At 33.2% G+C, this 26,640-nt stretch overlaps 1 protein-coding gene across 2 annotated transcripts in view; it reads right to left on the bottom strand.

Annotated features, from left to right (window-relative positions):
- Window positions 1-26,640, bottom strand: part of LOC125649663 (tyrosine-protein phosphatase non-receptor type 9-like) — a 61,229-nt gene that overhangs the window by 13,999 nt on the left and 20,590 nt on the right. The window contains exons 2-8 of one of the 2 annotated variants that reach the window (XM_048877352.2): window positions 18,953-22,464; window positions 14,618-14,764; window positions 7,881-7,970; window positions 3,940-4,064; window positions 1,841-1,946; window positions 1,021-1,131; window positions 59-735 (exon numbers count right to left, since the gene is read on the bottom strand). In XM_048877352.2, the coding sequence (XP_048733309.2) occupies window positions 59-735; window positions 1,021-1,131; window positions 1,841-1,946; window positions 3,940-4,064; window positions 7,881-7,970; window positions 14,618-14,764; window positions 18,953-18,988 (1,292 nt within the window). In that variant the 5' untranslated portion in view covers window positions 18,989-22,464. Of the gene's footprint in view, window positions 1-58; window positions 736-1,020; window positions 1,132-1,840; window positions 1,947-3,939; window positions 4,065-7,880; window positions 7,971-11,307; window positions 11,728-14,617; window positions 14,765-18,952; window positions 22,465-26,640 lie in introns of those variants that run through there. The other variant, XM_048877353.2, reaches the window with a different exon arrangement.

Below are 26,640 nucleotides of genomic sequence, written 5' to 3'. Positions count from 1 at the left end.
AACTTCGTTCGGGGGGTATAAATATAAAGTTAAAAACATCAAAAACAATTTTTTTTACCTAGATATTGTGAAAGTTCCTGCTGGGGGTTCCATTTTTATGCTGGCATACTCCTCCATCAGCCCACGCCGTCTCATGCTGCGAGTATACTCCACCAACTGGTCCAAGTCCATGCCCTCTTCCTCAGGCAGATGTATACTTTCCTCCACTGTGTTGTTTGACATTGAAGACGTGGATGAGGAGGGGCGTTTTTTGCGAGGACTGTCAATAGAATCCTCCTCAAAATTGTTTTCATTATTTGTCTCCTGAGCAGCTCTTTTGACAGAGTCATTATTACCCACAGAATCTAGCCTTCGTTTGGATGGGGCAGAATTTGACAAATCGTCCTTCTCTTCGGTCACCTCCTTTTCATCACTTGAATCCTCTTTTTCTAAGTCCTCATTGTTCTGCTTCTCATTGACCGTTTCTTTAGATTCTTCTGAATCAATGTCACTATTCAGTAAATTATCTGACATGTCAGTTGATACACTGCGACAAGAAGATTCCTGTCCGTCTTCTGTCGTGTGTCGTTTATATGATATAAAGTAAGCATTCATGTCTGCCTCCTCCTTGAGGGCTACTTGGGAACAGAGCTGTAACCATGCCTTGTGGTTGGTGGTTGATGCACCACCTAACTGTCGAGGAAGTGCATCGTGAGGTATATGTTGTATAAGTTGGGACAAGTTTATTGTATACACCTAAAAATAAAATAAATTGAATAAATCAAAATCAATGCTTTTCTTTAAATATTAGAAAAGTTTCAGCTACCAGGAGTACATTCAGTATTTGATTTCTATATATTCTGAGTTACACATCTGCCATTTAAAATTGACATTTTCATGTCCATACACATTCTTGTATTTGTGTTTTTCATTCTATCTGCAAATTGACAAACATGTTTACTGTGAATATCAACTTCCTGTTCATTTGATAAATTGTTCAGAAATGTGGGCGATCAGTTCAAGACAATCCAATTTTCTTACCCTGTCTCTTAATTTTTCTCGCACAAAAAGTCGGAGGATTTTAAAAGGTGCCTTAAACCACAGTGGGGCTGTCACAATGAGAACTTTCTTAAGTCGAGCTGGGTAACCGCCCTGAAAGTTTAAGATTTAACTTTACTAATAGACATGTTATACAACTTATATTTTATAACGTCTGAAAGTACAATATCATGCAGTTACTGTATGTTTCATACATCACAACATTATGAAAGGTACTCAATTTAATATACATGTATATAAAACAATCTGATATGGAAACTTAAACAAGAGGCCCACGGGCCTTGACAGTCACCTGAGAATCACATCTTTAAGCTCTGAGAACTGGATGTCCTTGTTCTATAATAATGGTGTTCAATTCTTCATTAAATTCATTATCATACATTGGGTTTTTTTTAACACATCACAAATTTACATCAAGTAGTCCAAATATACAACAAGATATGTTTGTAAAACATTATATCCCCAACCATTGTCAAATCCAATTGCGGCAAATTTGACCTTTAACTTGACACACGACCTTGAAGTTTAATTTAATATTTAGTTTAAACCTTTACCTTTCATTTCTTCAAATGTGAAATCTCTATCTTTTTTACTTCAAGAGTTATGATGAAAATTGAAGTTATAAACAGACAAAAACAATATGCTATCGATCTTAGATCTTAGAGGCACAAAAATACTTCTATATTTTGCCAAATCATAAATACACTTTTTATGTACTGGTTCTTACATTTCTCATGGGGTACCCATGAGAAGAATTTATTACCAGAGAGTCAATTTTTGGCAATACATGTATGACACTCACCTTTAACATGTTAAGGATTTTTTTACTCAGCTCATAATCAAAGTTGGAATACTTGGATTCTGTCATGTCATATATAAATACCAAACCATTTCTCTGGGTTTCAATACTGAAAAATGAAGAACATGCAGGTTATGTGCAAAGTATTTCATCTAGTCATCTTCTGTTTACATTACACATCCGTAGGCATGCTATCCAAGGAGTCTCAGGACTAAGATGAAAAGGTTTACGAGGTTCCAATGAGTCCTAATGGTGGCAAGAGATTTACTTTCTTCATGAAGAGTCTTCACTTACATTTAAGAATTGTCTTGCCACTTAAAACTTGGAATTATAACCCGAGATGACATACGTCATGACTGAAGACAAATCCATCCCAAGTGGCCTTAGATAGCTGTAAATAGCATGCCTTCAGAATTGAAAGTTGTGTATATATGACTTAAACAAATGAAAAATATTAGACCAGTTTGTCCTAAAGAGCAAAATATATTATAAGCTGATGTGCAATGTACTTAGCAGCAGATCCATTGGTCAAGATATTTAACACGAGTTACTAAGGTCATAGTAAAATGAGTGTTACACTCAAATATTTGCTCCACAAATATCACCTCATTTCATAATCCATCATCTAATCATGGGCTTCACAAAATAGAAAATCCTCCCATTACTGAAGCCATGATTTATCGCAATTCACCTTTGAATTAGAACGCTTTGGTCGATATAGTATTGCGTTGTGTGATGACACAATTGAATCTGTTTGTAATACAATTGCGAAATGCAACAGAAACTCTCATTGGTCCATATGTATAAGTGCACCCAAATTCCCTTATACGGGAGTAGTCAGCAGATGCTAGATGGAAAAAAAACTTCAAAGGAAGAAAGAGAAAAAGTTGTATTCTTGTGTTGTTGTCTCATAAATTTAATATAAAAAAAATTCCTAACATATTTTCCTACTATACTTGTGTCCAAACATACCTTCAAATATTTATTAAAGCCCCATACGACCCAAAAACTCGATCACAGCTTTTGATGATTTCGTTCGTAGACGTAGCCATGTTAGGTAGCCAGTCAATTCGAATCCCGGTTCATTTCCATATTGGCACAATAGCGTCTAGATGTGTACTAATACCCCACAAATATTTTATCTAAATTGTTTAAATAATATACCACCCCAGTCCTATTAAATGATAATTATTCAGATAGCTAAACTCACGGCAATGCGGCTTTCATTTGTCATGAGCGGCTGCGCCGGCCGGTCTCCATCTAATGTCCTTATGTAACATTTTTGTTCATCTAGAGCTTATTTTACCTTTACAAAAACTGGTACAAAAATGTTTTAATTTCTATTAATTATTCGTGTTGATAATAAATGAAGAGCGAATACATAACTTACAACCGATTTTATGAATAGATACCAATAGCAAGAGTTCGAATTGACCGGCTACCTAAAATGGCTACTCAACAAACGAAATCATTTGAAACTGCGAGTTTTCGGGTGGTGTGTGGCTTTAATGAATATTTGAAGGTATGTTTGGACGCAAGTATATAGTAGGAAAATATGTTAAGATTTTTTTATATTGAGTTTATGAGACAGCAACACAAGAATACACCGATTTCAGGCCTCAACCGTCCGCAGCTTTTTGTGACCCGTAAATCGAAGGTTTTTATAAGAGGTGGATCTTTTCAGAGAGCTATGTACACTGAATCCGCTCGAGAAAGTGGGCGGGCTGTAATCGGCCAATGAAAACTCTTGTTGTATTACATCAAACATGTCATTCAAATTGTTCAATCGTCTCATTCAATTGTGTCGTCACACAACGCAATACTATATCGGGTAAAGCGTTCTAATTCAAAGGTGAATTGCGATAACCATGGGCTCCAGAAAATAGAATATCCCCTCATTACTTAAGTCACGATCTAATCATGGGCTCCACAAAAAAACCATAGAGCAGGGGGGTGGGGGTTCACGTGGGGTGATAATTTTGGGCTGAGGGAAAATATTCTGGCCTATTGCCTGATCAGACATTACTGTAAACTGTTACTAGATGACATGCCTTGTAGAAAACCACATGTTTCACAGACCTTTATAATTATACATGTTTTACCTTTCTAAAGCAGCATCTAGCTGATACACCAGGGCCTTGAGAACCAGCTGATGACTTGTGAGACTAGGTTGATGGATTCTAGCAGTGAACAAGGCAATGGCAGCACCATTTCTGTCTCTGCCTCTCTGTGAAGTAATTTTTTAAATATTTTTGAACGATTTTTCTAAATTACTGGATGAAGAAACCATAGGCTCTGTCAATCTTTCTGGAAAGAAAATCACCTCTCTTCTATATGTGGATGATCTTGTATTGCTTTCAGAAAACCAGAATGGACTATAAAACAAACTAAACTTACTTGAAAAATATTGCAACGATTGGTGCTTAGAAATTAATACCAATAAGACAAAAGTAGTCATTTTTTAATAAAAGCAGGCACCTAATTACTAAAGAACACTTTGTGTTCGGTAACATATGTATTGAATGTACTAACAAATATAAATATCTGGGAGTAATATTATCCTCCTGTGGTTCATTCAAGGAAGCAAAATCTGATCTATACAATAAAGCTCTTAAGGCCTCATTCAAACTTCATAAAGACATCAAATCTATAGATCCACCAATTAAAACATTTTTACATCTTTTTGACCATATGGTAAAACCCATTGCCTTGTATGGCTGCGAGATATGGGGAACACTTTCAGCACGCATGCTGGAAAAAGACAGAGATTTATATGATATCTTTAAAAATTGGGAGGAAGAAAACTTGAATATTAAGTTTTGTAAACATCTACTGGGTGCCGGTATAAAAAGAAGTACTAATATTGCAATAATCTCTGAATTGGGTAGATACATGTATCCTATGTTCTGCTCTATAATCCAAAGTATTTTACTATATTGGCATAGACTTGAGAATTGCCCAGAATCATCCTTGTTATACAGTGCTTATACAGAGAATATCAATCTGAATTCATATAATATAAATTGTTGGTACAAAAACATTAGTTATTTTAGAAAAAAAATGGGCATTTCAATACCCAATTGTAAGAATCTCAAATTCTCATTTTTCAAAAAACAAATGAAGAATCAGGTACGGAAACAATTTTTACATTACTGGTCAAAAAGACGTGAAGAGGGTCAGAAATCAGGAAAACTCACAACATATTTTTCGTATAAAGAAAACTTTAATATGGAAAGTTATATATTTTTAGAATCCCTAGAATTAAGAAAAACTATGTAGATTTCGAATTAGTGCACATGACCTTCGAATTGAAAGAGGAAGATATGAATTTATAAAAACCAATTCTGACCAGAAAATTTCTTTAAAAAGGAAAAAAAGAATATGTGAATTATGTAACCTTAATGGTGTAGAAGATGAATTTCATTTCCTCACTGATTGTTCATTCTATGTTAAAGAGAGAAATATGTTTTTTAATGGTATATACAAGCTCAACAAAAATTTTATCTATTTAACAAATAAGGACAAATTTACTTGGTTGATGATTAATGAAGACAAACCAGTAATTGTCAAATTGAGTGAATATTTAGTTAAAACTTTCAGAAAAAGAAGTGATGCTTTAAAACTGCAAAAATCATTATAGTTTATTATTCATATGTTGGTATAATACTGATATTGTCCATTTACTTGTGTATACACCTGATTTGCAATTAATATATTTATGTTCTCGTTTCCCCAACGTGCTACATCCACATGTAGTTTGCAGTCCATGTAACCTGTAGTTAATGTTGTAAACTTTCTTTTTTGAAATTTCCTTCTTTTTAAGCTGTCTTGCTGTTATGCCCTCTGGGCTCAAAATTAGAATAAACTTATCTAAAGAAGTACAATATGACATTTCTATCTCTATAAAGTAAAGCATTACAATATGACATTTCTGTCTCAATAAAGTAAAGCATTGCAATATGACATTTCTGTCTCTATAAAGTAAAGCATTACAATATGACATTTCTGTCTCTATAAAGTAAAGAAGTACAATATGTCATTTCTGTCTCTATAAAGTAAAGCATTACAATATGATATTTCTGTCTCTATAAAGTAAAGCATAATTACAATATGTCATTTCTGTCTCAATAAAGTAAAGCATTACAATATGACATTTCTGTCTCTATAAAGTAATACAACACAATATGACATTTCTGTCTCTATAAAGTAAAGAAGTACAATATGTCATTTCTGTCTCTATAAAGTAAAGCATTACAATATGATATTTCTGTCTCTATAAAGTAAAGCATAATTACAATATGTCATTTCTGTCTCAATAAAGTAAAGCATTACAATATGACATTTCTGTCTCTATAAAGTAATACAATACAATATGACATTTCTGTCTCTATAAAGTAAAGCATTACAATATGTCATTTCTGTCTCTATAAAGTAAAGCATTACAATATGTCATTTCTGTCTCTATAAAGTAAAGCATTACAATATGACATTTCTGTCTCCACGTATAAAATAATGTCTTAGGTAAATAAGCTATATGTGACATGGAAAAAAGTTCTAACTCTATATATATGAGCAAGACAGTCATATCTGCCCCATGGTTGTCTGTATATTGACATTTCTATTAATACTTTACACCTCAGACAGGAAACTTTATTGTTACATGAAGCAGGAAATCTTTTACACATCTACTACTTAACTTTGATGTTGAGCAGGCTCTCTAACAAATTCACCAATCACAATGATTTTACTTCACTGTAAAAGCAGTAACATTGACGAGATAAAAGTTTGACAATTTTCTGATGGGTTATTGATTAACTTATGTCAAATAATCATAGTCACACTGTAGGTAATTCAAGTTTACTTTAGTCGTAATGTGTTGGTTGAAATCAGATGGGCCCAAAGCAGGGTTACCAGACCTATCGACCTCACCACCAGAAAAATAGATTTGATAGACAAGGTGAACAAAATGGCTGTCAAGGACAGTTTGATGTACAGTGACCCCTTCAAAATAATGCAGAAAAAAGGTGTTGATTGTTTGGCAATAATTATCTTATGAGTTGATATGATTAAATTGCATGATGTGGGAACCCGCTAATCAAACTGGCTTGGTAGTAATTACATTTAATAGGATAAAAGGACAACCGAATATGTACTTGGTAGTTTCAATTAAACATATCTACCGTATATACTCGCCTATAAGTCGGATTTTTTGGAGTTAAATTTTGGTCCAAAACTCTATGTCCGACTTATAGTAGTGTCCTAAGAAGATTAGTATTTTTCTGGACGGCGTAATATGTAGCCTAGTATTTTTTAAACAACAAAAACATGGACGAAATAAACAAAATAGTTACTGGTTAATTTGTTGAGAATAAAAAGTGAAATATCGATGTCATATCCCAAAATATTATTGGAACACAGATAAATACATAAGAGTATTGATATGAAATTGATTTGTTGGGAAAAAATATCAAATATCGGCGCATTTCTCAAAATATTATTTGAAACACAGGTAAAAACATTAGAGCATTGATTTGAACTTGAAAAAAGTTAGACCGGCTTATAAATGGGTCAATGGCAATTCCCTCCAAAATAAACTAAAAACTATACACCCGACTTATAGGCGAATTGATTCATAAGTGAGTATATACGGTATTTGCAATGAAAAATTAAAGAATTAATACATCTACACCAATGATCCTCATTTTAATTAATGGAGATTAAAATGCAATAATTGTGTTATGGAGCTTCAATTTCAAAGAACGTAAGCCATTTTAAAGGGTTTGCAATAAGAAAATTTGCGAGATAAAACTTTGACGAATTATTAAAAAAATCTGTCTCAATTTTGTCAGGGTTTCCTTCTCGTCAACTTTTCCACTTTTACAGTAAATAACAATTCACAATGACATTTACAATACATATAAATGTACACATATCATGTACACCAATAATTCTCACATTTTGTATATCCTTGATCTATAGATAATAAATCTCTTTTAAATTTGCAATTACTGTATACAGTGTTAATAAGGAAACATTAATTTACCAAAACAGTAAATTTTTCTGTGGAGAGTTCCCTCTTCAGTCGTTCATCAGCTGCCTGGATGATGGTCAAATCTTCTCGATTTCTTGTTTCCTAATCAACAACAACAATCAGAAGTTAGTAAAACAAATCTGTGATAACATCTAATGACTACAAGGTTAGGAAAATAGATAACTATAGCATAATAGATGCAAAGATGAAGGTAACAAACAGTGATCAATCTCATAACTCCTGAAAAGAATACAAAAATACTACAGACAGTATCTTCCTATGTCCAGTTTGATCCTTGACCTTTCACTATGTGAACCCAAAATCAATAGGGTTCCTCTTCTCCTTATGATGTACCAAGTTTGCTGTCTGTTAATTAAGAAAAGGGTTCTCAAGATATTGTGTGGACAGTATCTTCGTATATCCAGAGTGGATTGACCAATGTGACCTAAAAATCAATATGGGTCATCCACTCCTCAAGATGTAACAATGTACCAAGTTTGTTGTCTGTCAAGCAAAGGGTTCTCAAGATGTTGAGTGGACAAGATCGACAGGTGCAAAACAATACGCCCCCTCTTTTTCAAAGGGGGGCATAAAAATCTTCTCTTTTTACATCATTACTTTTCAAGAAAATTTTCATTTTGAATTTGTAGTAAGAACTTCTAACAGATAGGAATTGATATACATATGTACATAATATGATAATCTGACAGATCTGCATACAAGAATTTGTACATTATAAATATCAACAAGAATTAATTTATAGTTTTCCAGATTGTAAAAAAATATCCAATGTGATACATTTTAAAAATTACAAATCTGACATATTGCACAGTGCCTCTCTTCCACATTTTTCCGGATTGATGACCTCCGAGGTCAATTAATGCACATTGGAGAATCACTGTCAGGAAAACAATATAATTAAGGAATTGACATTTTCTGCTGATTTGACGAGTTTATTGCTTCAGATTCACTCTGATTCAGTGAGATTATATATATTCAATCACAAATATGTTATTCTATCTGTTCTTATATTTTTCAGTTTTAGAATTTACCATTACCTACAGTTTGTATTGCTTTAAACTTGATAAGAAAATGTTCCCCATTATAAGGTTCAAATTAACACATGTGAGTCAGCAACGTGGACCGGTCAGTCAATACATGATAAGAAAATGTTCCCCATTATAAGGTTCAAATTAACGCATGCGAGTCAGCAACATGGACCGGTCAGTCAATACATGAACTGGGGACTAAGGAACGGTTCTCCGAATAATCATATATCAAAATATGTTCATGTACAAATATTTATATTTTCAATGTTTTTGCCTCAAATGATATCTTTACAAATTGTGATGATTGCAATTTCCTCATGAATGTGATGCGGTTATGAACAATGCTAGTCTGTATGAATCTTGACAAATATAATGAAATTTATTTCAAATTATCGACAACAGTGTTTACAACTGTTAATGATATATTAAAAGTTACAGTTGCGTTTTATGCCACATGGCAATCTTTGCCTAATGATACTACCTATTGAATGTCATCATCTCATCATTTAATTTAGTTGAAATTGTAAACCATGACTGCAATGCTTCATAAAGGGGTACTGTTTCATTTATGATTGTTTAACATTTCAGAATATCACAAAACCATAGTCATTCAATATATTAAACGACAAAATAAAAATCTGAATAATTTGTGGATTTATTTAGGTTCCATCAATATAATTATATAAAGTTTCTAGAATAATACATTGCATGGTGTATTACATTAACTATCTATTTTACATATGCCATGATAGAACATGTGTATATATGTAACATTAAGTTAACTATGAGTAAACATGTTATGATTATAATAATATCATATCATTTCACATGCAAGTATTTATTACTAAGTTGATAATTTTCTCTCCAGTTGTTTCTGTTTTTTCTCACTAATTGTAACAGTTCAAATCATAGATACAATATCTATTAGTCACAGTCCATCAGTTTTGTATATTGTCTGATGTTGCAAGTATGTACTTTAACTACAGTATATATAGTTCAGCTGGAGATGGTACACAGCTAGAATGTTTATAATATAAATACATAAGTACACAATATGGGCTTAATTTCCTGATATTAATTTACACAGGATGAACTCAAATAAACTCTGTAATCAGGGATTATTTATGACTAAGTCCAAACATTCATTGTAAATAAGGATGGACCTTCATATTGAGTCTTATATAAATCAAACAGCACTAAATGCACAACATGCTGAATGAAATTGAAACAACTTTTTGTCGATACTACATAACAAAAGTCTATAATATGAAGAACATAATGAATACAGAGCAACCCATTATAAGTTGTGCATCCTTGTATATACAAAAGCAATGAACTAACGTGGTGTAAAATCTCAAATCACCTATTAGCACTACTTCCTGTGTCATGTTTAATCTTTATAATCAAAATTCTCAGGAAGGAATAAAATACAGGCTGATGTAGACAATCCTACCCCAATCTAGTGGCACTTAATTATCAACACTACATGTTATAAAGAAGGACTTGTATATGTATAAACAAAATCAGTATCTGAGGGGAATTTTTTTCCAAGAAATAAATTGTGAGACAGTGATTTTTTAAAAAGTTTTTGCAATACGGATATATTGTCCTTTTATATACATTGTCAATAATATCTACACTAAAAACATAGACTAAATTTTTTTGGTTAATTATCACAATTAGCTGGAGACATATGGATTTTTCATTTGTGTAATTGTATTATTCATTAGAATTTAACAATTTTAGTTGCTCTCTAATCAAGTACATGTATTAACAATAATCAACTTTACCTGGATATTACCCATCTGTAGTATGGTATGGAGATTACAAACACAATTTTCAGAATTTCTCTAACCTGGTATCCTGCAGTTACATGACAAGTGATCAGGACGAGACAGATGTTAATAATTTCGTTTCAGAAGAACCAGTGTGATAAGGACCCAAGTCCTTTCCTTCATTCAAACTTTGAATTATATGTGTCCATTTTCTCAACAAGTTTAGAAGGTCTTTCGACTGGAAAATCTCCATTAAAAAAGATGACTTTTTGCCATACCGTGAAACATCTTCCTTTTGGGGACAGAATTTAAGTAATTAACACCTAGCTTCCTTAGAATTTTTCTGGATTCACCTCTGCAGTGAAGGGTTTTGGAGAGGGGATTTAACTTGTACTTTTAAGGATCTAGTTTGTAGTGAATTGCTCTAAAAAGTATTAGATAATTTGTATTCTCCGTAAACAATAAAAACAAATCTTTGTAAATAAAAACAAAAGTCAAGAGAATCATCCGTCTTCACTTATTGAGGTGTACATTGTATTATAAATTGTGTATAATGAAGGAAATGAACAAGTAGTATATTGTACATAAATGTATGTACAGTTCAGCAATACCCACCTCCTGTTTTTGTTCATAACTAACACACCACACAATCACATTCCGCAGTCCAAATACATCCAGATCGCCTATACTTTTCTGGATGAAATAATCCAAATGTCGAGGAACGAGTGCAGCAGAGTTTTTGGCCATGTCACATGAAATTAGTTTGATTCCCAATCTTTTAATTTTATGAGCTTAATTCATCAGAAAATGATAAGAATCCACTAACTACAGTTTGAATGATGATGAAAGCCACAGAGCACATTTTACACTTGTATAACAATCACAACCGCATCAGCACATAGTATACTCTATATCCTATATATTTTCCGTGTCTCGATATATCTAAATAATTGTTGAATTTGATAAAACTCAATGGAAAGGGGAAAATTGCACTACGCTGGTTAACATAAATCCTATGAGAGGAAGTGAAAAGACTCTTTGTCTACAAGGAAGGAAAAACTACATTCAAGCACTTGATATTTGTATCACTCATTAACAGTGACACAATTTTTGTTTGTGAAAACTTTTATACAGTTAAGACTTTTTCTAACATCCCTACAGGATGTTATGCAAATAATGCTTTAAGAACTGAAATTAACAAAACTGTAATAAGTTTCCTTGATGGTATGAAATCCATATACACCACAGTCCAATGTCATAAAAACCAAATGATTCTATACTTAAACAGCCTGAAAAGATTAAAAAGCCTGTAAAAATATACATTGATCTGTGACACAATTGTCGATACTGGGATGAGTACAATATAGAGACAGATGTAGCAATCACCAGAGATCTACCAAACACATGATGGTGTCTCCTAGAAAACAGTACTTTGAAGCATTTAGAAATCATGACTTATCACATTGAATAATGTACGCATTCCATGGTACTTGGATTGTTTACTTCCCTTGCAACAAAGTTGAGTGAATTACATTAAGTGTGCACGTGTACATGTGTGTTTGTTGACTATAAAGTGTAGTACTCACACATTTTATCACATAAATAATTCAATATATCTTATGAATTTATACTTGATTTCTGTAGAAAGAGATTCACAATAATGTTACTACTTTAAAAAATCATTTCAATACTCATGATTTAGTTTTTAAAAGCCAATTAATTTCCAAATTCGAGATTATGCAATTTTCAATAGCTTATTATAATACATTAAATGCATAAACATAAAATTGAATTTATATGATGTTGAAGGTAATGTCACATACAGTGCTCCCTTGATATATTGCCCCCATTATAATGCCAACCCCGCTTATTGCCTGAAAATTCTAAAAAACAGATTTCTCTGAAAGTGTCCATACTGATACTGATAAATTCCTTAGATGATTTATTGTGACAAGATTTTATGTTTAAAGAATATGCAGCAGTCGGGACCACATCCAATCAATTACCATTTTCCCTATTGAATTCAGAGATAAAATCAAATATTGATCATTTTATAGGATATATAATATTATAAATAATAAGTAAGCTGGGACAGTTTATGCTATTTTATTACAAATAATTGAATTTAGTAAATCACAATTGATATTATCTGATAAATAATTCTAAAGAAAATATCTAATTTTATATGATGAGGACCAATATTGCCGCAGCAACAAAATGGAAAAAGAACAGCCAAACATATTGTGATGTCATTCCTAGGACGGCATATAGCAGGACTATAAATGGCAACTTCGTTAATATGATATAAAGAATGTTGATAAAGTCAAATGAACCACAGAAATGACATGTTACATGTAAAATTAAATCATTTTCAAATAAAAATAATCAGTGACCATGTCATGAACATATTAGAGTTGGTTTTAAAACCCACTCAATGAACATGAAATGTTTCTTCATTATAAAATTTAGCAATGTTTTCTTGTACCACACTGTAAAACTTCATAATTATTATCCTCCACCTCACACCCAATAGTAAATGATCAGCAATATATTGTTCAGTATCTGTACCTAGTCTCCATTTCTAATCATAGTTCAAATCTACACTAACTATAAAGCAGATATATCCCGACTGTATCCAAAGAACAGGATTAAAGAATGCACAAATTTGTTATATGATAGACTTAAAGAGGATATACTGTTTTGTATCCTTCTCAATGTTTCAAATTATTGAAAGAGTACAAGACCTGTTTATAAATGAAATTATTATACACCATTCTATAACAATCTTCAGCTTTATCATGCATTTCTTTCTGCATGGCAATCAAATTTCTGCAAGTTGTAAGCAGTTCTGTTATTGCAGAAATTGCAACTGAGTAAATCTTCTTAGAATATGTCATGTCCTTATGATGTCACAATCACTGATTCGGTGATGGAACAAGGGGTGTGTATTGCTCAAGATTTTCCGATACGATACAATATTTTCTGATGCGATATCCGATATATTGGATATACAATGTAGTTAAGCATTTTCTGAAGTAAAATATCAAAATTTAAAAAAATGAAGTGGTTTTTAATATCTTTTATTTCAGAACAAAACATACAATGACAATTAAAGTCTGAGGAAACTCCAATGTCACAATCTAAAAGCGGGGATTAAAGTCTGAGAAATCTCCGATGTGTCACAATATTAAAGCGGGTATTAAAGTCTGCGGAATCTCTGATGTCACAATGTAAAAGCGGGAATTAAAGTCTGAGGAATCACTGATGTCACAACGTAAAAGCGGGTATTAAAGTCTGAGGAATCGTGTTCCTGTTAGAAGCCATTTTTAAATTATGAACTTCGATCCCGACTATTAAAAGGGCTATTTTTAAACCCGACATTATATCGTATCGTATCGTCGAAACACCATATCGTATATCGCTGGACAGGCGTATACCAGTACATTTCGATATATCGATTCACCCCTAGATGGAACATTGTAATTTGTATGCAACTGGTGTAAACATCACAATATGATGCCACATTTATACAGCACGGTGTCAGCACCAGAGCAGACTCTTATGCCAGCTAGCCCTAGCGCCTAACTGATCGCAGACAGAGGAGCTAATATAGAGTGACTGAGGGTAGATGAATAATGTGACATAAAAAAATTAATTGCCATATAATAATTCATATGATGGAGGAGAGACTGTGATAAATCAAAGTAATATACACTGTACATGTCAACATGAATTTCCCATACAGGAAATCTTTCCTTTCATTAATCACTCTTCATTCTTAACCCTGTACCAAAAAGAAATTACAGAATTACTTCCCTGATCCTTGAATTACATGAAATTTTCCTGCTTTCAATTTTTTCCGTACTTTTAACATCTAAAGATCATGATTTGTAAACCTTTATCATAATATTTCAAAGGTACTTACCTCATGATTAATGTACAATTCCAATGCCCTTTGACAATCAAACTTTCTGGCCATGAGAAACTTGACTGCCACATTCCATGGTAGTGGCTCCTTGCCATGGCCATCTCTTCTCACACTGTTTACTTTTTCTTGAAAGGCACCGACTCTCTGTTCAAATATCAATCAATATTGACATCAACTAACATTTTTTAAATTTTAACACAGAATTTCTTATCTTCTTTTCCTCTAGGATGCAAAAAATTTAAAGCAACCTTAAATGAGAAAATACAGATCAAAGAAATTTGATCTTTCCAGGGATTTATCTAGGTTGCTTTTACTACCTGTAAAAGGTACCTTTCCCCTTTAGCAACATACAGATAGTTCCCCTTCCACAGATAAAAAATCCCCTTCATTTGTAGAAACTTCACCAAATTGTATAAGAATTTTCAACAAAAATCTTTTTTTTTTTAATATTCTAAGTCATTTTCTACAATTGTCAGACTTACAATATACATGTAGATAAAATGAGTAATCAATCACTTTATATGGCTGTTATAATCTGTGGATATTATATTCCATGGATGTCCCCCATCCCCTGGAAGCTCATGACTACATTCTCAAAAATTCCCCATATATATAAAATGGGTAGTAACATCTAAATGCTGGATAAAACCCTGCTTTCTGAAATTCAAGAAAGTTTAAACATATCAATGATGAAATAATGCTGATAATGGCAAAAAAATTATAATCTATTTTCATATGGCTTTAAATTCTCTGAATTTGTATTTCTAGGAAAATGAAAATACTTTGTCACAGCCTTGGGCTTACATTACACAATTAGACCTAGCTGTTAAGTCAAGCTATGGTGTTGACTCATACAATGTTTATATCTATGTTGATACACGTATATATTAACATGTATGGAATACCCTTAAAGCATTAAAAAAAAACCACTATAATCAGTTGGAAAATACTGTGACAAACTTGATAAATACACATTTTTACATTTCATTTAATTCATTATTGGTACTTATTTCAGATTAATCCAAAAAATATTCAAAGAAATGAATGATAAATTAATTCAATAATTATAATTTACATTCATCAACTATGAATAGACATTTAATCCCCTTGTATTTCGTATGTGGTTTCAATTAACAAATAGGTGTATGTTTGTCAGCTATCTGAAATTGTAAAGGGTAGAACTTTATATTTACACTGGGAGATTAAAATATGACAACACGTTGTAAAACGTAAGCGCTTTCATTTTTATTTTTATTTTTAAAAATTAAAGCGCTTACGTTTTACAACACGTTGTAATTGTAATTGTCATATTTTATTTGATATTTACCTATATATATATATATATATATATATATATATATATATATATATATGCATACCCAGTAGGAATAAAAATATGCACTTATCAGTACATATTGTCATGAATAGTTCATATTATTACCAACCACTGAAAATGTTTTAGGAAAAAAACTGCATGAAGAATATCCTTTAACATGCATTATTTTTCTGTGGTATGATGTCAGGACACTTGACTTACACACTGAAACAGCCTGATACCAAAGGGCAAGCACATGTACAATAGTAGTTACATGTATATCATATATATGCACATAAGACTAACAATAGTTAAGCAATTTGGGGGGAAATGACAACTATGATCTCTGACTTATATTGTACATACATGCATTTTTGAAAACTGTACATTTGGGGACAATAAATGTTTCATATATATCTTAATGCATAATTAATGTAAATTTTTGCCATGTTTTCCATATTACAATATACTCATGAAATGATAATTCTAAAAATGGCATTGGATGTATCCATTCCCTACATTAAAATCACATAAAGCAATTTTCCTCTTTTATAAGCCTAAACACACGACTCAATTCTTCTGCATCTATCATAAAGGTGAAAATTCTGTCCTGGTGAAAATATTGTTCAAATGAATGAACATCCCCTATAATCAATTCCCTATGTTAAAATTAGTACGTCAAATCGAACTCCTACTTATAGGACACAAAAGGTGGTTTTTATTTCATTACAACCCTAAAACCTGAAAGGGTCCCTCACAAAGTGAACTACATATGTACAGTCCCTGAAATGTTCTACCTTACCATTTTTCCGTTCACTCACAGTGCATTCTCCATTCACAGTTTTGCATTTACTGTTAACCAAACCTTCGCACTCACAAAGCATTCATCGTTTACTCACTGTGTTCCTCATTCATTCAGTCTTTGGAACTCAAAAGTGAAAGGGTTGATCTTTATGACGAGGACAAAATGAAAAGGATTGCAAGTGCAAAAGGAAACATTCATATTACATCAGAAATATGATTATGAACTAAAAAGTGGATTATCAACTGTGAAAATTGAAAAACTCAAGTCCACTCAGCATCGATATCAGAAGACTGGTTCCGTGGTTGATCAGATAACTTGTTTTTTCATATATGGAAATATTTTTTCTATTTAACTGCCAGGTGATCATTAATAATGATTTGTATTTCCCTCAATGAAATATCCTTAGAAAATAGATAATATATAAACATATGTGCTCAGACTGTATTTTTTTTATATATTTTTTTTTACACTTTATGTTAAGTTTGTTTGCATGTTTGGTTGTATTCTTTTATGGGGAACTCTTTTTTCAACAGTGTTCAGAACTTTGAAAAGCGGTGCCTCAGCTCTGTGCATACATTACCAGTATTTCATAAGAAACTCACATTCAATACTTATACTGTTTCATTTAGACTAAATACATTCAAAACTGTAGATAACACAGTTTCTGATTTCAGTTTATATCATTACTGAGTCAACAGCCAAGGAATTTTTCAAAAGCTTGGACCCAGAATTCAAGACACATAGTCAGGAGCAAGTCAATATTGAAATAAATTTCTTTCTACAGCAATATAATGATAGAAACAAAATGATACTCATAATCAAGCTGCATTCTTGATTAAAAAAGAAAAAAATTATTACATAAAGGTATTAAGGTAATTCAATTGATAAAAAAAGACTGAAATAATATTATCCTTTACAGTTCATCTGAATATACATGTATAAATGGTGTAATACAGTAAGTCAACATGAAATGACTTAACACCAGATTTTGATATTTCATGCGATAAATTATTAATAAGATTCGTTGTTTAAGATCTTAGAAAACTTATTGAATACACCAGTTTCGAGATAAGAGCTCTTCTGTATAGGAGGTGCATTTAGTGGAACTTTGAATGTCGAAGAGGGACAGAGTGGACATATAGTCAGTGAGGAAGACAATAAAATGTATCAAAAGCGGCTTCTCTTTAAATATGTAGATGTAGGAAATACAAAATACTATTGAAAAAATGTTTAATGAAAGTGGAAACATTAAAAAAAGCTATATATAGCTATTAATGTTGTCAGATGATATCAGCGCCACAAAATTTATGAATAGCTTCAATACAAATATCTTTTTCCTTATCCAAGTATGAAATAACTATGATGTATTAAGAAAACATCAGAGATATTCAAAATAAATCGTTCATCTTGCATTCACCATTCACTTTGCACCAGTGTTAGCACTCCAATCGTGTTTTTCACTCACCATTCAGCACTCACACACTGTTTGCTCTGTGTTCATTCACTGTTCAAGTGCAATAGTAGAACATTTCACGGACTGCATATGTAAAACCATCAACGGTCTAACTAATGCAGTGTATATAAACACCAACAGTAGAATACAAATGTATGGAGCACAGAATATGTAATCAATAATTTTGATATTCAAATAAAGGCTAGGAATGATATCAAAAATGAAATGCTTAGAACTTGAAGAATATCAAAAGTGAAAGTAGGGAGGGACAGCTTCCATGAAATTAACCTAGCTTTCATAGTTGGTGAATTTTTCAAAATTAAATGTTAGCTTAACATTCTAAGTAAAAGTAGCCAGAATTACATATACGATGCCTTCTTGGTCACTCTTGAGACTACAAACGTCATTGATATTCTTATCTATTTTACAAGCATATGTTTAAGAATTTACGAGTTCAGTCCAACATTCTGGAACAAAAAACAATATTCAAATAACCCATAATTCAAGCATCACAGAAATATCATTTTCTGGTATGCAGTCGCTTGTAGGGTTATTCTCAATAAATATTCTGTATTCATATTTTCTCTTTATGTCAAAGATACAACAAATATGTATTAATCAAATAATCCTAATCAATGATGCTAATTTATGATTCCTTCAACAAATCGTGCCCGTCTGCTAGGTCTAGCTAAACAATGTCTTGTACAGTTTTAAAGCAATGAATATCAATAATTTGTTTTCATTTATTTTCCACCTTACCCTTCTTTCTTCTTCAGTCAAAACAGAAACATCCATCCTGTGTTCCTCATCTGTGTGCCTACCGGAAGTGGCACATCTGATTTTGTCCGTCTTGTCGTAAAATCAGATTACGTTAACAGCAGTTAATAATACGAAAATAATGCAAAGGAAATTCGACAGAAAGAAAAAAAAAATAAACCTAAATAAACAAAGTTGCTTAACTTTATTATAAAATGAGTTTATAACGACTCATTAAGGGTTCCTTAAACTAGTCCCCTATTACACGAAAACCAGTTTATATAGTGTAGGTAAAATGGGTCGCGAGATTGTTGCCGAGCCAAGAATTTTCAGTGAAAAAATTAGATCCGAAAACAAGGTTGTGTTGCGATATTCGTGAGCGAATCAAAGGATATAATTCTAATTAGATTGAGTAAAAAGTAATAAAATACGACCCCAAACACTGGTGATATTGTCGATTATTGTTTCTTTATTTGCAAAAATGGTCATAACTGAATCTAGTCCGAAATATCAGACGTTTTCCTGGTTTTTTTATGATTTTGATATTTACCATGGGCACTGGAAGTTAATGTAAATATATAGTATGTGCATGTATAGTTAATGTAAATATATAGTATGTGCATGTATAGTTAATTTAAATATATAGTATATAGTATGTGCATGTATCCATGCGGAGTCAAGTCAACTCGTACCCTGACCGACTCGTACCCAGGTCAACTCGTATCAAATAGGTCAACTCGTACCCAAAGAGTAAAAAAGTCAACTCATATCCAAGAATCTGGTTACGAGTTGATTTAAATTTAAAGACACTCATTTACTCGTCTCTGACAGGAGAAATTAAAGGAGACGAACATTTTGTGATATATATGCACATCGTTGACATTAATTATTTCAATAGGTAAACATACCGAAGGTAAAACATTGCAAATATCATTTGTAATGTATGATAAAGTATTTACCATTGATTTTAAGCGCTAAACACAAGCGACAGAAACCGGAAACCTTTTTATCGTCATCTGGTTCAGACATATTATTAGTCAATTAATGAACTTTGAATTCTGGGGAAAAGTGGGGCACAAGAAGCAGGTATTTCTTTAAAATTCCCGTTTGAATCTACGTCTGTAATAATTAAAGTGATTATTAAGAAATTCATTCCTGCAAACCTTTAAAAATAATAAGAATATGTACACGAAACCGGTTTGGACTAAGATGCCTTTTGCACTGTAACCTTCTCATAGCGGTTAGAGGTCAAGATGCATGGTGCAATCTATAATTAGAAGCCACGTCATTAAGCTATGCACGAGAGTCATCAGAGTTTTCCATCTGTATTTTGACTGTGCTTCCAAGACAATAAAAACTTCGCCCAACACAGCAAAAATGTGTGCGGCATAGAAAAACAAAACAACTACACAGTAAGATCCGCGTCGATCGTGAAGGAGAAAGACCTTGTGTCCGATTATGTTTTGACAACGAGGGACAGGAATCGGTGTCACAAAGGGGCAATGTCACGTAACTCAGCATTATTTCTAACAGGAGCAATATTAGTAGTGAATATTTTTATTAAAGTTTATGGAGACCGATACCCTCTCCGCGTTTGGAATATAATGATACCAAATAAAAATATAGTCCGTATACGAGTTTACAGCATTTAAAATGTAGCTGATTTGATTATGGAAATTTCACTGGCTGACTCCCTAAGGTTTTTTCAAAAGCCAAACTTATCAATATTAGACTGGTTCTGCCTATTCCGCAATCTCTGTGTTAAGGGACCAATCAAGCTTAGTTGCGTATAACAGAACGGTTTGAACATTACCGTTTGAAAACTTTTGAGTGCCTAGCTTGGTATTCTCATATTGAGCTTATATAATATTTACATGTTGTAAATATATTATATTTATTGCGATCGAGTCACTTCTTTTTTATATTAGAACTCCTACACTTGCATTGAATCTTGTGCTTTTTGCCAAAGTTATAAAAATCTTTTTTATAAAATTCAGACAATAGCAATAGCAATGTGTATTATGTCTCATTCAGACCCAAGACAGTTTTCTTTGCAATGAATATGAGCTTTTACACAAGGCGTGTAATACACACTTGTTGATGAGTTCAGAGTTTAATGTACGTGTGTACAAACTATTAGGTTTTTTTTAAGGGGGGGGGGGGGGGGATTTTTGTTTTAATTTTAGATTTACGTATCAAGAAACAATCACTAAAATACCTGAATATAAATCCATGCACATTATTATATGCTAGTCTAATTTATTATATTATATTTGATATATTCTCTTGCACTAACTTTCATTTCAAAATGAGTTCTTTCCACTCTTGTTGATGAAGCAGCTTTCAGCTTTAAAGTTATCAATATTCCACATGTATGATTAACATCTTTTTTAAATAACTTCCTAAATTTTGCTTTCAATTGTACATGTATTTATCTGGTTTATATGGATTCACTTTCTCTCCAACCCGATTTTGGATTGAAATCAACTTCATTATTGATTACAAAAAGAACTAATAATAATAATTCCACTTCCATGTTTTGATTGTTATATATCCCAGGGGTCCGTGTTTGCCCAACTATCCATTTTGTATTCATTATAGGAGTTATGAGATTGATCACTGTTCGTTATCTTCACTTTCCATACATCTGTATGACTTGCACTACAGAGTCCAGTACATACACTGTAATTACCTGTATATAACAATCACGTGCTTAGGAGGAGTAAGCATCCCCTGTCGATTTCTGGTAAGGTGATGGAATGGATGTAAAGTGTTTCATATATAGGCCTTCAATATTACGTTGGTGTGTTTTGATTGATTGATTGATTGAATATTGTATAACGTCCCTCGAGAGAATATTTCACTCATATGGAGACGTCACCATTGCCGGTGAAGGGCTGCAAAATTTAGGCCTATGCTCGGCGCTTATGGCTATTGAGCAGGGAGGGATCTTTATCGTGCCACACCTGCTGTGACACGGGACCTCGGTTTTTTCGGTCTCATCCGAAGGACCGCCCCATTTAGTCGCCTCTTACGACAAGCAAGGGGTACTGAGGACCTATTCTAACCCGGATCTCCCGGGGGGGATACTGAGGACCTATTCTAACCCGGGTCCCCACGGTATTGGTATGTTTTGACATGAATATCTGTGGCACTTGTTACTTGGTGTAGTATTTTTCTTTTTTGTCCAGTTGTGTGTTCTTTTCTCTCTTTCTTGTTTGACATGTATGTATCAAACTATTGATTTGTTTCATTTTAGTTGTATTCTAAAACGTGTTTCATACACTATCAAACTAGAACACAGTAGTAAGTCATTTATTATATATTAGTTGTTGTGAATAATGATAGGCTTGAAAGTTTCCATTTATTTCTATTGTAATTGATCAGCGTCCGTCGTGTGATAACAATTGAACACTTTCAACCGAAACCTACCGTTAAAATTGTTTTCAAATTTTCAGGCATAACCAAAACTTGACCGATTTCCCAAAATATTCTTCTTCTCTACAACATCACATCTGTAAGAAAAAATCATTACATAGTCATGTAGAGCAGGGAGACCATTACCAAAATTGTAAATTTCATGATCTTTGAGGATAGAAGTTCTAACTCCAGGGTGGGACCAAACTGAGTATATAGTGTTTATGTGTAAAACATTTCAATAACATCGTCTTTAATGCTATTGATACTAAATTCTGATTAAATAGATTTAGAAAAGGAGCAGGTGTCCTTTACCAGAATTGTAAATTTCATCACTGAACTTCAGGTTTTGGTTCCATTGTGTTTATCAAGTTTTACGTCATATAAAGTTTATATTTCAACATGGTGAAAAGTTTTAAGGCATTGTTTCCTAACCATATTTATTATCTCCTTTCAGAAAATATATCATTTAGCTGTGCGAAGATAAAGAATAATGCATGAACTTCTTCTCCTGTTGTTCCTGCTCATTAACATTACAGACAGAATTCATGAAGTCAGAATAGCGCCTAATTTTCAGTGCTTTCAGTACTTTGATTTTTGCTTCATTGTATCAAAACATATTGCTGTCCTATCAGTGTTGAACATTTATTTTAAAAAGTTGGAGTCAAGTCCTATCAGTATGTAAACCAAAAAATGTCTGTCCTATCGCATTTTGCACAGGTCCCAACTCCCCAATAAATGTTGACCGGTCCTTTACATGAAACTCAGATATTTCGGCAAGTTTGGGAAACGCTATAACGGTCATCACACAAAGGCCCACGGACTAGCTGCAGAACTGAAGCTCTCCGAAAAATCTGTTGACATAATTTTTTGGAAGAGCTACAGTTCTGCAGCTACCCACAGGCCTGGGGCCAGTTTCACAAAACTATCTTACAACCAAGATCTGTCTTAAGACTAAAATTTGTAATAAGATCCATCATAGCTGTTTCACAAAACTGTCATATCTTAAGATAATCTTGAGATTGTTAGATCCAGGTGCTTGTCTTAAAAGTCTATACTGAACTATGCTTTGCTAAGAGCTAGGTAGCTTCTCCGAAGGGAACGTTGTTTCATGAACAAAAGCAATCTATTAGACTATATGGAGGATGTGGACATCATTGATAAGCTTCGTATACCGTGACATGTGATCTTTATGATGAACTCAATATTCGTTTAGAATATCCCACAGCCAACTTTTCCCAACTTTCGCTGTTTAGACGTGTCCTCCTTTTCTTCGTTTCTTCCCCCGACCGGACATTATCTGTTGACTTTAGAAGTGACATTTTCCCCACGTTTCCTTCATAGTATTGGAACAATAGTTTTGTTTTGAAACAAATATCTTTTCTTTCCTCCACATCGTCAGACAATGCTGAGGTCTCAGCAGCAGAAAAGTTTGGACATCGTTTCATAGACATCTTAAATCTTTTGACACCGATTTGTCTGAACGCATGTACACGGACTTCGTACCTGGTAAGTAGACGCCATAATATAATTTTCGACGGAGTGTAAACAATATTTCATTGACGTACGATGTATTTACTCATAATCAATCTGTTTAGCATAAAATTACATTCAACAATCCATAATAATTATTATCAACCGTACCTATCCCTAAGCATAACCTACTATATTCTATTATAATATTAAGCACCTTTGAGCGTACATAGTGTATGAAAAGGGTGCTATATAAATATGGTATTATTATTATTATAATTTATGTAATTGTATACAAAAGTTACTACCATTATTGTGTGACTATCTCCATATGAAAAAACATAAGCCGTTTCCATATCAAGAAGGTTTACGCGGTAAGCATCAAAAGATTGCACAGACGCCTCGATCACCAGATAAGATAGGTAAGGTATGCACAAAGACTAGTAACTAAATGTCCATCAATTTCTAACATCCAATCTGAAGATTAATTTCTCCTGATTGACAAGGGTTCACAGATCAGGTAAATTTGAAGGCGGTGCTATATTTCTTTATTGTGATGTCCATTATTGACTACCTATATCTTTGCACATGCGCAGAACTCATCATAAAACTGACAGAATAAAAGCAGTTGGCAGTAAACATTAGACATTAGAGAATACTTAAGCAGCCAGCTAGCTCTGTCTCTGCTCTATGAAAGGTGGAGATAACGAACAGTGATCAATCTCATAACTCTTATAAGCAATGCAAAAGAGAGAGTTTAACAAACACGGACCCCTGGATATACCAGAGGTGAGATCAGGTGCCTAGGAGGAGTAAGACTCCCCTGACGACCGGTCACACCCGCCGTGAGTCCTATATCTTGATCAGGTAAACAGAGTTATCCTCAGTCCAAAAAAAAAAAAAGCCGTGCTAAAATTTCTTTTTTGCAAAGTGCATTAATATGGTCGATATCAATGCAATCCCATGGCACGAGCAGGGCTCGAACTCATAACCTCCCGGTTACGAATCGAACGTTCTTTTTAGTATCTTTTATTTACGAAGCGTACGTTCAGCAATTTAGGTAGTGATTTCGTATTGTCTACAGTAGAGGTTAAAAGGTAGAAATCCATGAGTTTCCAGACTTTTGGAGGCCTTTTGGAACCATCTCCTTGGCGAAAAAAGCTGGATCCGCGCCTGATTATCGTGAAACTTGTTTTGATTTAAAATGACTTTTTGGTGCAGAATCTTACAATAATAAATGACTGTTTTCTTCCTTCATACTTTAATTACATGAAACATACCGTACTCTTTTTTTTAGCTGACCTGGTTTTTTTTTTTATTTTCATGAAGCAGAATTTATTCAAACGCTTCTACGTGAAAAGAAAAAATATCTTGCTTGGACCTTCAACTCGAAATTTAGATATATCGGCGTTTTATTTATCAACAATAATCATTTTCATTCAACTCAACTTTGTGACAAACCACAGGCAATTACACCGCTTGGGGTCGAATTGACTATTAAAGAGTAGTAAATTCGACCCCAAGCGATGCAATTGTCCGTGTAACAAACGGGATAATTTGTTAACTTTCCATATTTATGTAGCGATATTCAATTATCATTTTCATATGGTGTTTATATCTATCACCTGATTCGATACGCAAAAGGCTGTTCTGTGTATGATTGGTTTTTAAATCGAGACAGGCTATTGACAAGCAAGTTGATGGTGCAAGAGTTTCAACAGTCGTTCAAAGTCAGCATTTCGCAAATTCCATGGTCGTTATATAATGATCTAGAGTTTTCAACATCTCATTGGGTCAAATGCCGTTTGACGTGTTTCATACCGATTGTTAGGCCGTTCTTAGCACACTGATTTTTACTACGAATAACTCAGTCTATCTGATGAAGGCATATGGCTCACGGCGGGTGTGACCGGTCGACAGGGGGTGCTTTCGTTATATTCGCCTTTCATGTAGCAATATTCCATTATCACCTGCATGTGGTCTTCATATATTTCAATCAATTCGATACGCAAGAAGTTGTTCTGCGTTTGATCAGTTTTTAAATCGAGGCAGGTTACTGACAAATTGATATTACAAGAGTTTCAACAGTCTTGTTTAAGGGGATATGATGCTGACATAAAATTAATTAGATTCTTTTAAAAATCACTTTATCATAGAAAGAAGGTATGGCCTGTTTGAAAAATGATAATTTTTATATATGTTAATGAGTTTGTTTCCATGGAAACAACCCCTGAACCTAACAATGTTGAAAAAGCACAAAAGGCTAAAATATAGCAGTTGTAGATCCAAAAATATGTACAACCACCAAACAAGTTGTAATATGAATATATTTAATGGTCATCATACATATAGCATATGTGCAGGCAAATTCTTTGGTCGTTATGGAGTTCTAGTTTGCCAATACAACCCTTCATTGAGTCAAATATTGTCTGACGTGTTTCATACCGATTGTTAGGCCGTTCTTGGCACACTGGTTTTGACTACGGATTGCTGCGTTTGATTGGTCGGGATATAGGGCTCACGTCGGGTGTGACCGGTAGACAGGGGATGGTTACTCCTCCTAGGCACCTGGTCCCACGTCTGTTATATCCAGGGTTTGTGTTTGCCCAGCTCTCTAATTTGTATTCCCTATGGGAGTTATGAGATTAATCACTGTTCGTTATCTTCACCTTTTCACTTTTGCAAAATTAAGGCCATATGACTATAGATGGAGTAAATTCTAAATATTTCACTGTCAGTTGTTGATGCTTACGAAGTTACCATCGTCGGAACCCACGGATTTTCTCTCCGTTAAACTGCAT

This window comes from Ostrea edulis, chromosome 5, assembly GCF_947568905.1.
Source record: "Ostrea edulis chromosome 5, xbOstEdul1.1, whole genome shotgun sequence".
In the NCBI taxonomy this organism is placed as follows: domain Eukaryota; kingdom Metazoa; phylum Mollusca; class Bivalvia; order Ostreida; family Ostreidae; genus Ostrea; species Ostrea edulis.
The sequence above is the reverse complement of the archived record's forward strand: the minus strand, read 5'-3'. Positions and strand labels throughout refer to the sequence as shown.